The following is a 12,694-nucleotide window of genomic DNA, read 5'->3' on the forward strand; positions in this document are numbered from 1 at the left end:
GTAGTCCTCGATTTACAACAGTTCATTTAGTGACCGTTCAAAGTTACAACGACACTGAAAAAAAGTGACTTATGACCATTTTTCACAGTTACGACCTTTGCGGCATCCCCATGGTCATATGATCAAAATTCAGATGTTTGGCAACCGGTTCACATTTATGAGGGTTGCAGAGTCCCGAAGTCATGTTATTATTATTGTTTAGACTTCTATACCGCTTCATAGTGCTTTACAGCCCTCTCTAAGCGGTTTACAAAGTTTACAAAGTTAGCATATAGCATATTGCATATTAGCATTAGCATATTGCCCCTAACAATCTGGGTCCTCATTTTACCCACCTTGGAAGGATGGAAGGCTGAGTCAACCTTGAGCCGGTGAGATTTGATCTGCTGACCTGCTGAACTAGCAGTCAGCTGAAGTAGCTGCAGTACTGCACTCTAACCATTGCGCCACCTTGGCTCTGTGATCCCCTTTTGTGAGCTTCTGACAAGGAAAGTCAGTGGGAAAGCCAGATTAACAAATGTTAGTTGTTAACTAACTTAACAACTGCAGTGATTCACTTAACAACTGTGGCAAGAAATGTCGTAAAATGGGGCAAAACTCACTTAACAAACATCTCACTTAACCACATAAATTTTGGGCTCAATTGTGGTCGTAAGTCGAGGACTACCTGTATTTATAGGATCAGATTGTTCATAAATATCTCACTTTCTCGATATTTAACACATTCTTCCTTACTGTCCCAAAAGTGCTTTTTCAAGAGGCAACTGGACTTTCTGGTTTTTTTTTCTTTGAAGACCTTTCGCTTCTCATTCAAGAAGCTTTTTCAGCTCTGACTGGATGGCGGGGAATGGAATCCTCTAAAAGGATGCAAATGACCAGCTGTTTGCAAGGAATATAAATCCTTCCATTCCTTACTATCCGGTCAGAGCTGAAGAAGCTTCTTGGATGAGAAGCAAAACGTCTTCAAAGGAAAAAAACCCCAGAAAGTCCAATTGTCTCTTGAAAAAAGCACATTTGGGACAACCACGACCTGGATGACTGAGAATCTCCATAGACATTCTTCCTTACCCTTTCCCTCTTTCTCTCTCATTCTTTCATTAGTTTTTGATACAACCAGCTCCAGAGAGATTCCGTAACACTTGTCCCCTCAGGGCTCTTCCCAAACGCCCATCAAAAGTATTATTATTAGCCATGTTGGCTGAGCATGAGAGTTGTGATCCAATATATCCGAGTGAGGGGAAAAAGACAGGAATCTTTGATGTTGAAAAGGGCTCGAAATCCCAACAAATTTGGGATGGGATTTGGGAATGGAGCAGAACAAATGCCCATCACCCCAAACTGAGGGGGAGCGATGGGGATTTGTGTTCCGAAGTCTCTGCTGGGCTCCAGCTCGACGGGAGGGAGCGCGAATCCCGCTCGCGTCCCTTCCTCGCTTTGCTCCGCGCCCACCGACTTAAGTTTTGGCCGCTCGCGGCGTGGAACTCCTGGACTGGAAGGGACCGCAAGAAAACTTCGCGGAGGCGGGAGGGGGGGAGGAGGAGGAGGAGGAGGAGGCTGGCTCTGGGGAAGCCACACGGGGGGCGGCGGCGGCGGCGGCCTCGGCGATCATGCAGAGGAGCCGCTCTTTGCACCAAGCTGGGGAGAAGGTGCGCCGAGGAGCCGCCGTGCCACGGCCGCCACGAGCACAGCAGACTGGCCCGCGCTGCAACCGCAGGCGCAGCAAGCGACCCAAGCGAGCCCAGCGTCTGCCCAACGCTCCGCGGCCGGCTCCACCTCCTCTTCCTCCTCCTCCTCCTCCTCCTCCGCCGCCGCTGCCCCCCTGACGAGCCCGGACGGGCGGTCCGAGCCCCTCTGCATGGATGTCAAGGCGGCGCCCAACGGGGTAGCCACCATCGAGGACCGAATCCTTCGAATCACCGGCTACTATGGCTACTACCCCGGCTACTCCGGCCAGAAAAGTAAGGAGAAAGCGGCGCGGATACTGCGCCGTGGGCAATCCGCGCGTGGGGGCTGCGCTGGGCTGGGCTGCGGGATGGCCGGCTGAAGGCGGCACTCTCCCTACCCACCCACCCCATCTCCGTCTCCTCTAGCGGGAGGGTCTCGCTTCATCCAAGGGGTCTCGCAGGAAACCTGCGCACAACTGAGCCGCTCGATTTGGGAGCAGGGAAACGTCCCCGCTTCCTTTCTTTTAACCCCCTCGTGGCCTGCGCGACTTTGCTGTCCGGAGATGGGTCTTTTTTTAAAAAACGAAACCAAACCAAACCGGGCAGCAGCGGCGAGGGCGAGGGGGAGGGGGAGGGGGGATGCCGGAGAAGGTGCGCTGGGGGGTCGAGTGGGGGGGGGGGGAAGCGGAGGACGGAGACGCTCTGCATCTTTGGCTTGGGGAACGTCCACTTGCCTCGGGCTGCTTCGTGATTTGCCGTGGATGGCCGGCTCTTTCCTCCTCCCACCTCCGACGAAAATGGTGGGCTCGGCGAAGAAGGGGGTCTCGGTGCTTGCGTGGCGGGGTGCGCGCGCGTTTGAAGGAGCAGGAAGGGCGCCCGCGCGAAAGGAGCGCACTGGCTGCGCATCTGCACCGCGAAAGGTGCGGGGTTGCAGCTGCACGTGAGAGAGAGAGAGAGAGAGAGAAAGAGAGGGAGGGAAGGAGGGAGGGAGGGAGAAGAGAGAGAGAAAGAGAGAGAGAGAGAAAGAGAGAGGGAGGGAGAGAGAGGGAGAGAGAGAAAGTGAGAGGGAGGGAGAGAGAAAGAGAGAGGGAGGGAAGGAGGGAGGGAGGGAGAAGAGAGAGAGAAAGAGAGAGAGAAAGAGAGGGAGGGAGGGAGAGAAAGAGAGAGGGAGGGAAGGAGGGAGAGAGGGAGAAGAGAGAGAAAGAGAGGGAGGGAGGGAGAGAAAGAGAGAGGGAGGGAAGGAGGGAGAGAGGGAGAAGAGAGAGAAAGAGAGGGAGAAGGAGGGAGGGAGAGAGAGAGAAAGAGAGAGGAGGGAGAGAGAGAGAAAGGGAGGGAGAGAAAAAGAGGGAGGGAAGGAGGGAGGGAGAGAGAGAAAGAGAGGGAGAGAGAGGGAGGGAGGGAGAGAGAGAGAGAAAGAGAGAGGGAGGGAGAGAGAGGGGGAGAGAGAGAAAGTGAGAGGGAGGGAGAGAGAAAGAGAGAAGGAGGGAGAGAGAGACAGAGACCCACACACAGAGAGAATGAATGACTGAATCGTGTGCACGCTTGAGGATTGCTGCATGGAGTCTTGCCCGGCCTGCCTGTGAAGGGATGGGTAGGATCGCCAGCGGGATAAAACTGCAGTAATAAGCGTCCCGGGGCCTCCGTGCACACAGGAATCCGGTTACGGGTTCGTTGCGGTTCAAAGACGACTAAGCAGAGAAGGTGTTGCAAGAGAGGCTTAAAAGGGCAGGGGAGATGTTTCATATGATTAAAACTGGCTTTAAAAAGGGGATTGTAGAGAGATTCCAAGTAATGGTTGCAGGAAGGGGCAACTGTGTGGCTGGGTGGAAATGCCTTCCTTGGTGGATAACCTGTGTACCATTTTAAGTTTCTGAAATAAACTTTCATAGTGTGTTTCCCGTGATTCATAAAAAGAGAAAGGACAAGGACTGAATCAGTCTTCCTTCAAGCCCTCAAACAGAGTGGCCATCGCTCCATGTGCTGCTCATGCTTGGCCCCCTTGTTTGACAACCGGTCTGAGTTTTCAACCGCAAAATGAAGTTGTCCCTACAAAGTATGCAAGCATGAGCAGCACATGGAGCGATGGCCACTCTGTTTGAGGGCTTGAAGGAAGACTGATTCACAGGCGCTGAGAGCAGTTTATTTCTGACCCTTTGCTGTGGCTGTTAAGTGGAACAAATCACATGCAGAGGCAATAAGAGCTTTGGTCCTCCTTTCCCACCACCTCTGCCAAGCCTTTTCTTGGATTGTGGCCAAAGTATTCGTCTTATGTGGCTTCTTAAGTTTGCAGCAATGCAGCCTTCCTAAGCATATTTCACATATTTCTAGGTAGCCTGTTTGAGTTAAGCATTTATACCACCCCTTTGTAGAAAGGTTAAGGGATGCGGTGGCTCGGCGGCTAAGACGCCGAGTTTATCGATCGAAAGGTCGGCAGTTCAGCAGTTCAGATCCCTAGTGTCGCATAACGGGGTGAGCTCCCGTTACTTGTCCCAGCTTCTGCCAACCTAGCAGTTTGAAAGCATGTAAAAAACTGCAAATAGAAAAATAGGGACCACCTTTGATGGGAAGGTAACAGCGTTCCATGCGCCTTTGGCATTTAATCATGCTGGCCACATGATCACGGACAGCGCTGGCTCTTCGGCTTTGAAACGGAGATGAGCACCGCCCCCTAGAGTCGGGAACGACTAGCACATATGTGCGAGGGGAAGCTTTATCTTTACCGTTGTAGAAAGGTCAGAGCAGAGAACAATCATCTGTCAAGTGTAAGAAGAATGTGTGACTTCACGGTGACAAGTACACATCAAAAGTTGGGTGACAAAGACACATTGGCTTCCACAGCTGTGCTTCCTTTGGAGAAGCCCAGGACATCCTGACCGTGGATTTGCTATACTTGAAATACAATAGACTTGGAAGGCATTGGATTGGTATCATATTTATACATATATTTTTTTAAAAATACAGCAGCAACTTGGTCTAGGACAGGAGTGTCAAACTCAGGGGTGTTTAGATCTGGCCCGTGGGGCTGCCCTGGAAATAGCGAAGGACTGGCTTGCAGTGCTTCTGCCAGCGAAAACTGGCTCCCGAGCTTGGTTTTCAGCTGTCACGGCCTCCTGCAACCCTCTGCCAGTGAAAATGGAGCTCGGGAGGGCCGCAAGCGAGTGCTGATGTCAGCGCTTCAACGCTGGCATAGAGAGCAGAGGAGAGAGAAAGAAGCTCTGAACTTTTGCCTGCTAAATCCCTTTGAAGTCGGGTTGTCGTGGAAATGAGGAGGGGGGACATTCCTGGGAAATGACGAGACAAGAAGTCTGAAGAATGACTTGGAAGATAGCCAATGAGAAGCAGAGATTTGGGGATCGGAAAGGGAGGGATTGGGGGGGCAAAAGGTCGGTCTTGTCCGCATCGAGTCATGATCCGGTAGCTGTGCTCAATTAAAGAAAAGATTTCCTTAAAGATTGGCAGTTTGGAAATTCATTTATTTTGAGATAGCATCGATGTCTGACAGCTCGGGCCACCACAGGTGCCCCGACATGAGTGACATGGAGCTGGCCACATCCATCCTGGTCATGCCCAACCCCACCCCCCCAAGGTCAAACACAACCCTGATGTGGCCCTCAATGAAATCGAGTTTGACACCCCTGGTCTAGGAATATGGAGAATTGGTTTCTTCACTCATGATTCTTTCATGGTCATATTCTTTAAGTCCTTGACAGTTTTTCACCCCATCGCATGTCCATTCTCCAGACAGATGCTGAAAAACCAGGGTGGATAAAAATCAATGATTTTTTTAAAAAAATCAAAAAAATCAGATTTTTTTTATTTAAATCGGATTTTTTTGATTTAAATCGGATTTTTTTGATTTTTATCGAATTTATTTTAATAAAAAACTTTTGGGGTAAAAATCTATCGTAAGATAGTTTTCTATTTAAGGTACATAAATAATTTAGTTTATTCAGCATGAAATGGAGCTTAGTTATGTAGCATGAGGCTGTTTATTCTGCAACACTGGGACTATCGGTGAGTCAACAGTGGGTCAAAGGAGTAGCAGAGATGACAGTTGCTCTTTAAAAATTATGATTTAAATACGAGTTGATTTAAATCAAGCCTTTTTACTAGTGATTTAAATCATGATTTAAATTGTGATTTAAATCAACTCGATTTAAATCAAATCCACCCTGTGAAAAACCACCACCAAAATTATTTTGGGATGGTAGAGAGCATCATAGTGGTAGATTCAAGGACTTGGGGGGAAGAATATTACTTCTTTGCTTTCTGAATGCAAGTAGTCCTCGACTTACCACAGTTCATTTAGTGACTGTTCGAACTTACAACAGCATTGAAAAAAGTGACATGACCGTTTTTCACACTTACGATCCATGGTCGCATGATCAACATTCAATCACTTGGCAACTGACTCATACTTATAACAGTTGCAGTGTCCCGGGCAAGCAAAATCAATGAGGAAACCGGATTCGTGTTACTAACTGAACAACTACACTAATTCACTTAACAACTGTGACAAGAAAAGTCATAAACTGGGAAACAATTCACTTAAATGTCACACTTAGCAAGAGAAAGTTTGGGTTCAATTGTGGTTGTATGTCGAGGACTACCTGTAATGGATTCTTTCTAATTTAGTCATGCACAATAGAGCAGCGGTCCCCAAACTTTGCAGTTTGGTGGCCCGGCTGGTGGTGGGGAGATGGGAACCGAGTCACGTGAGCATCGGGCCAGCATGCGTGGAGTACATCTTGCACAAGCTGAGCTGTGCGCGTTTATGCGTGCAGGCCCATTGCTTGTGCAAGGTGAGTTGCACGTGTGCACATGTGCGCCGGTCCAACACTCACCTGGCCGGGTTGCAAATAGGCCGTGGACTGGGAGTGGGCTGTGGCCCAGAGGTTGGGGACCAGGGGTGGGTTCTAAATTTTTTTACTACCGGTTCTGTGGGCATGGCTTATTTTGTGGGTGTGGCTTGGAGGTCATGTGACTAGATGGGCTAGCTGGTCAGAGTCATTTCTGGAAGGTCCTCACACTTACGACCAGTCCTCGCACTTACGACCCGACTCATTTGTTTGCTTTTAACACTGATCAGCTGTAGGACAGCCCTTTGAAGCCCCGCGGCAAGAGTTTAAACAGTTTTTTCCCCTCTAGTCATCAGCTGGGACTCAGGAGGCAGCAATAGATTGGGGGTGGGGCCAAATAAAAGGTAAGAATAACGTGGGTGGGTGGGGTGGGAGGGCGGGGGGGGGGGAGAACCGGTTCGGTGATGTCATATCATCACCGCTACCGGCTCGGCTGAACCAGACCGAACCGGGAGGAACCCACCACTGTTGGGGACCCCTCACCTTTTAGTGAACAGATAACTCTATTGTGGAAATCGGGCACAGCACACTTTTAATAGTCTAAGAGAGTGGGATGGGGGAAATGCGCTCATCCTTGCACTCCTTGATCTCTCAGTGACCTTCAATACCATTGGCCACAGGGTCTTTCTGGGCCAGTTCTGGAGGTTAAGAGGTGGGCACAGTATTAGTTTTTCTTATTTCACCGGAATTGGTGGCGCAGTGGTTAGAATGCAGTACTGCAGGCTACTTCTGCTGACTGCCGGCTGCCCGCAGTTTGGCAGTTCGAGTCTCACCAGATAAAGATTGACTCAGCCTTCCATCCTTCCTAGGTCGGTAAAATGAGGACCCAGATTGTTGGGGGCAATATGCTGACTCTGTAAACCACTTAGAGAGGGATGTAAAGCAGTGTGAAGCGGCATATAAGTCAAGTACTATTGCTATTGGTTGCAGTAAGTGTTGATAGGGATGCCTGTCCCACAGCACTTTTTATGTAGCTCGACTCTTTCTAACCCCTTATATAGAAATTTGTATAACTATACAGCTATCCGTCTATCTATCTATTTATCCATCCATCCATCCATCCATCCATCCATCCATCCAAATAACTCAATGGGGAAAACATATCCAACACACCTTCCTCCTCCTATTTTCCTACAACAATATTGGGAGATGGGTTGAGGCTGAGAGAGAGTGACTGGCCTGAGGCCAACTAGCTGTCTTTCATGGCTAAAGGCAGGATTTGAACTCACAAGCTCCCAGTTTCTAGCCTAGTATCTTAACCACTAGACCAAACTGGCTATCAGTTCGGATAAGATTATTTGACGGTATGAAATGAAGTATTGTAGAGAATAAGGAAGATGACTTTGATGAAAATAATGCAAAAAACACTACCTAGGCAAAAAGGTCTGAAGTCTTTTTAAAGTCCAGAATAGTGAGATAACATTCAGAGGCAGCTCAGGAAGACACCCACCCCGCTGGTTCGCTGGAATATAATAAAGTGGGTATAGCACAATTAGACTTGGAAGATTTGTTATAGCTTGTCTCAACAAAGTAGTTTTAGCTTTCCTGTTGAGTTAATTTCCTGGACTCATCTACCTAGTGGTGCTGGCAGATATGATCAATACAGTCAACTTATGACCACAATTGAGCCCAAAATTTATGTTGCTAAGTGAGAAATTTGTTAAGTGAGTTTTGTCGCATTTTACGACTTTTCTTGCCACGTTTGTTAAGTGAATCACTGCAGTTGTTAAATTAGTAACATGGTTGTTAAGTGAGTCTGGCTTCCCCATTGACTTTGCTTGCCAGAAAGTTGCAAAGGGGGAATCACATGACCCTGGGACACTGCAACTGTTGTAAATGTGAGTCAGTTGTCAAGCTGAATATCTGAATATAAATCTCATGAGCATGGGGAAGCTGCGACAGTCATAAGTGTGAAAAATGGTCATAGGTCGCTTTTTTCAGTGTCGTCGTAACTTTGTAAGTGGAGGACTATCTGTATGCTGTTGATACTCAGCTGTATATCTCCACCACTGTCTGGCCAAGTGTCATTGAGTGGAGGCTTTAACAGTTTTAACAGTAACATAGTTGGAAGGGACCTTGGAGGTCATCTAGTCCAACCCCCTGCTCACGCAGGAGACCTATACTAGGGATTCGAACCGCCGAACTGCCAACCTTTCTGATCGACAAGCTCAGTGTTTAAGCCACTGAGCCACCTAGTCAGGCTGTTGGGGGGGAATGGGTCTGAATGTGGATGAACAGGTTTCAACTTAATCCTAGCAATACAGAGTAGCTCTGCGTATTAGGGCTTCCTAATCCTGGAGTTTTTTCATCTTTAGTTCTGGATGGAAACAACAGGACTAGTGTGCATTTGGGGCATCATACTGGGCTATGGCTACATTTTGAAAAATTGGTGGTAGCCATCACCTGTTTTTGCACAACTTCCATGTTGTGCTCCAATTGCACTCCTTCCTGCGTCATGAGACATGCGTGTGGTCACTCATGCTTTGGTTGCCTTTTGAGTAGATTATTGCAATGTGCTCCACATAGGGCTGTCCTTGAAGAATGTCTACAATCTTCAGTTGGTCCAGAATGCAATGGCAGAAGCAATTATGGATGTGTCTCATTATGCCGGGGTTACAACTTTGCAAACTGCATTTGCTCACTGGTGGCAGAAAACAAGTTATGAAAGGAAATGAAGATTTAATCTAGCCAAGCCGTGTCGGTGGTCCTTTTGCTAAATCTAGGCAAGGAGTGCAGTTAAGCTATCATGTGTTAGTTCTCTGACATACCGCCTGGTCTCCACTGGGAAGCCTGACGCCAGAAGTAGCTGTCTTTATGATGGTGAAGGTTGGGGATAAAAATATTGACCTTGCAGTCCAGCACTCCTCAGGTAGATGGCTTGACAGGCCCCTGCAGCCTACGCAGGGCTGCTCCAGGTCGCAAAAGGCCTTCATTCTTGAAGCGGCTTCAGAGAACGGTTTTCTGAAGTCTCTGAAAACTTCACAAAAGCACATCCGGCCCCTGTTTTCCTGTGATTTTCTGAAGCTCTGGAGGCTGCATGAGAGCAGACCTAATTCTTATGTGGCCTCTGCAGCCTCTGAAAATTATTCCAGGTGTGCTTTTGAGAGTAGTTGTTGTTAGGTGTTGGTGAACATTGGTGTGTCATCCAAAACGTTGTGGCACGTCACTTTTGACAGATGAATCATAGGTTTGCCACAGGGGTGGGTTCTACTTACCTTTACTACTGGTTCGCATCGTGCCCGTGCGCATGTTCAGATCACTTCTGATAATGTCTGGGTCAGTGGGCAAAGTCTCCCGAGTCCCGCCAGTTTTACTACCGGTTCTTGCGAACCGGTCCGAACCGGGGGCAACCCACTACTGGTTTGCCATCAATGCTGAAGTGTAAGCAGAACTGAGCTAAACAGTCCAGGTAAAATATCTCTTCTGCATAGAAGTTTTAGCCTAAGGCTTTCAGCAGGGGTGTCAAACTCGCAGCCTGTGGGCTGGATGTGTCATGCACTGGCCATGCTCACCCCCATTTTAGTAAAGGGGAAAAAGTTGCGGTATGTCACATGACAACAACGTGTCGTCGCAAGTTTTACACCCCTGGCTTTAGTTTTCTATCTTGGATTTAGATTAGCGTTAGATCATTCATCAGCAAGTGAATGACTGGGGATTGTGGGTGCGTATGTTTGTGTGTGTGTGTGTGTGTGTGTGTGCCTTTTAGAGAACTCTTCTGTGAACCAAAAGGCAAGCAAATGGTTTTGTTGAAATAGAATATTTCTGCATTGGAAACTTTCAATTAACACTGGCGCCCAGTGGCAATTGGAGCAGGCCAGTCTATTGAGGGCAGCAGTACTTAATCTGACCGGGAAGCATCAGATGACCTGCTGCTGGTTGTTTTTTTTGGGTTGTATTTTTAAAGACAGAAACAGCATGCGGCTAATGAAAAGAGATTTCTTTTTATACATGGTTGGGAAATGACCCAATGCAGTTTTTATTGTTTCAGCATGATTTTCTGTTTGGCGCAGACTTGATAGCCCTGGGCATTAACCTTAAACAGATGCTGATTTAAGTGACTTCCAGGGCAAAAACAGAACTTAATTTGCTCAGAAGGAGGTGGGGTGGGGAAGGGAGGAGGGGGAAATTGCAAAAGATTGGGCTTCTTTTGTTTTTATTTTTCAGTGAGTATTTAAACTCTGTAGAAAGAAAAGAAAAAAGAAAGGAACAGAACAGAATAAAAAAGTTGGAAGGGACCTCCGAGGTCTTCTAGTCCAACCCCCTGCTTAAGCAGGAAACCCTACACCACCTCAGACAAATGGTTGTCCAATCTCTTCTTAAAAACTTCCACTTTTGGAGCATTCACAACTTCTGGAGGCAAGTTGTTCCACTGATTAATTGTTCTAACTGTCAGGAAATTTCTCCTTAGTTCTAGGTTGCTTCTCTCCTTAATTCATTTCCACCCATTGCTTCTTGTCCTGCCCTCAGGTGCTTTGGAGAATAGCTTGACTCCCTCTTCTTTGTGGCAGCCCTTGAGATATTGGAACACTGCTATCATGTCACTCCTAGTCCTTCTTTTCATTAAACTAGACATACCCAGTTCCAGCAACCGTTCTTCATATGTTCATATGTGTTTATATAAACCTATATATTTATATGTTCCTCCAGTCCCCTAATACTTGTAATTCTTTATATGATCAGCTAAGTTCGTTTTCAGTAAATTAAGCAAGGATGATAAAAGGTACTGAGGCAAGGAAATCAAACCAAACCCTTTTTGCCATTAAAATCTTCCCTTGTTCCCCGTCCTTCAATCTTGCAGCCATTTCCGGAGCAAAAAGTTAGAAATGGCATTTGTAGCAAAAGGTAACAGGCCTGACCCAAAGGTTAAGGTTGATAAAAGGCACCAGCCTATGCAGGTAATCATTCCATTCAGAATGCCAGAGATTCTCCCATTAATAAATAACAGATCCTTTCCTCCACAAGATTGCTACCTTCATCTGTAATGCTAATTAAGTGGGGGACTGCAGCTCAGTGGGATGCCTACTACAACATTCCCTTTAGGAGAACCAGTCAATTACACTTTCTAAGAATTCCTAGAAAGTGGGTTGTTTCTGCTTGCTTTCAAAGAACAAAGGCAAGACATTTCCTCTAAAAGAAATTATCCAGAGAAACTTAACTCCTGGCCATCTCTGAACAGCTGATCTGATTCTTTGCGTGTACTGTGCTTTCCGAAATAAAATTCGCCACTTCAAACATTTGTCCTGCATTCTTTCAAACCTGGCTCCGAACGGACCTAATCTTCCTTCCAACAGTAGTGGAACTTTGATGTCTTTTTCAGATGGCGAAGGTAGCATTTAAGACTGGACTGTTGTTGCGGCAAACAGGCAAAAATCTATAGGAAACAATTACCTAAGGCAACCTGAAAACCTCCCATTTTTTCCCCCTCCTCCTAACTTTGGGCCCTTAAAGTAGATTCTCGAAGCACAAGATGATGTAACTTCTAAAAAAAAGAAGTCTGCAGGAAAGGAAGCAAATCTAGCAGTCATTTCCCAAAAATCTCCTTTAATCTGACCCAAATCTTTGAGATGTTCCACCTGAACAGAGACTTATCACCACCTCATCCCAAACTCTAGACAAATTTGAGAATGAATGGGCATAGAATTTACCAATGTGTAATTCATGAAAAAGCTGTCCAAGCTTTTAAGCTTCCAGTTGCTGGGAAGATTGTCAACATTTCTCCTTTGCTAGCAGTCAGGCGGGAGGATGGCAGCTTGGTAATAGCCCATGAATTTCAGGCAGAAAGTTCAGCCTTCCATCTTGGCCGTTTCCGAGCCGAATGGCTCTCAGTAGGGATGTGCATAAAACTAGACAGTAGGTTTTGTTTGAAACCTGGAATAAATCAGCATGTCCTGAGAGTTTTGCTGCACCATCTGTTTGGCCCCAGTAGAGCAGAAACAAAACCAGGAGCATTTTAGTTGTCCTCAGTTTTGAAGGGAAAAAAAAAAGAGAAAAAAACCAAGAGGATTTTGAGCGTGTACCTAGTTTGGGTAATGAAACGTATGCAAGAAAATAACCAAGCTCAGGGAGCCCCAAGGATCCCTCATTTCAACCCTGAGCTACAAATATTCTCCTTTAGTGATTTTTTTTAGTTTTTCGGTGGGTTCCCTCCCCTTTCGTTCTCCCCTCTTCCTC

General features: G+C 47.0%; 1 protein-coding gene across 1 annotated transcript in view; it reads left to right on the plus strand.

Annotated features, from left to right (window-relative positions):
• The first annotated feature begins 1,562 nt into the window (after positions 1 to 1,562).
• The window catches only part of SLC35F4 (solute carrier family 35 member F4), a 161,356-nt gene continuing 150,224 nt past the window's right edge, over positions 1,563 to 12,694 (plus strand). Inside the window, exon 1 of the mRNA XM_034433441.3 lies at positions 1,563 to 1,958. Coding sequence (XP_034289332.1) covers positions 1,856 to 1,958 — 103 coding nt within the window. The 5' untranslated portion in view covers positions 1,563 to 1,855. The remainder of the gene's footprint in view (positions 1,959 to 12,694) is intronic.

Source organism: Pantherophis guttatus, chromosome 1, assembly GCF_059756535.1.
Source record: "Pantherophis guttatus breed Tessera chromosome 1, ASM5975653v1, whole genome shotgun sequence".
NCBI lineage: Eukaryota > Metazoa > Chordata > Lepidosauria > Squamata > Colubridae > Pantherophis > Pantherophis guttatus.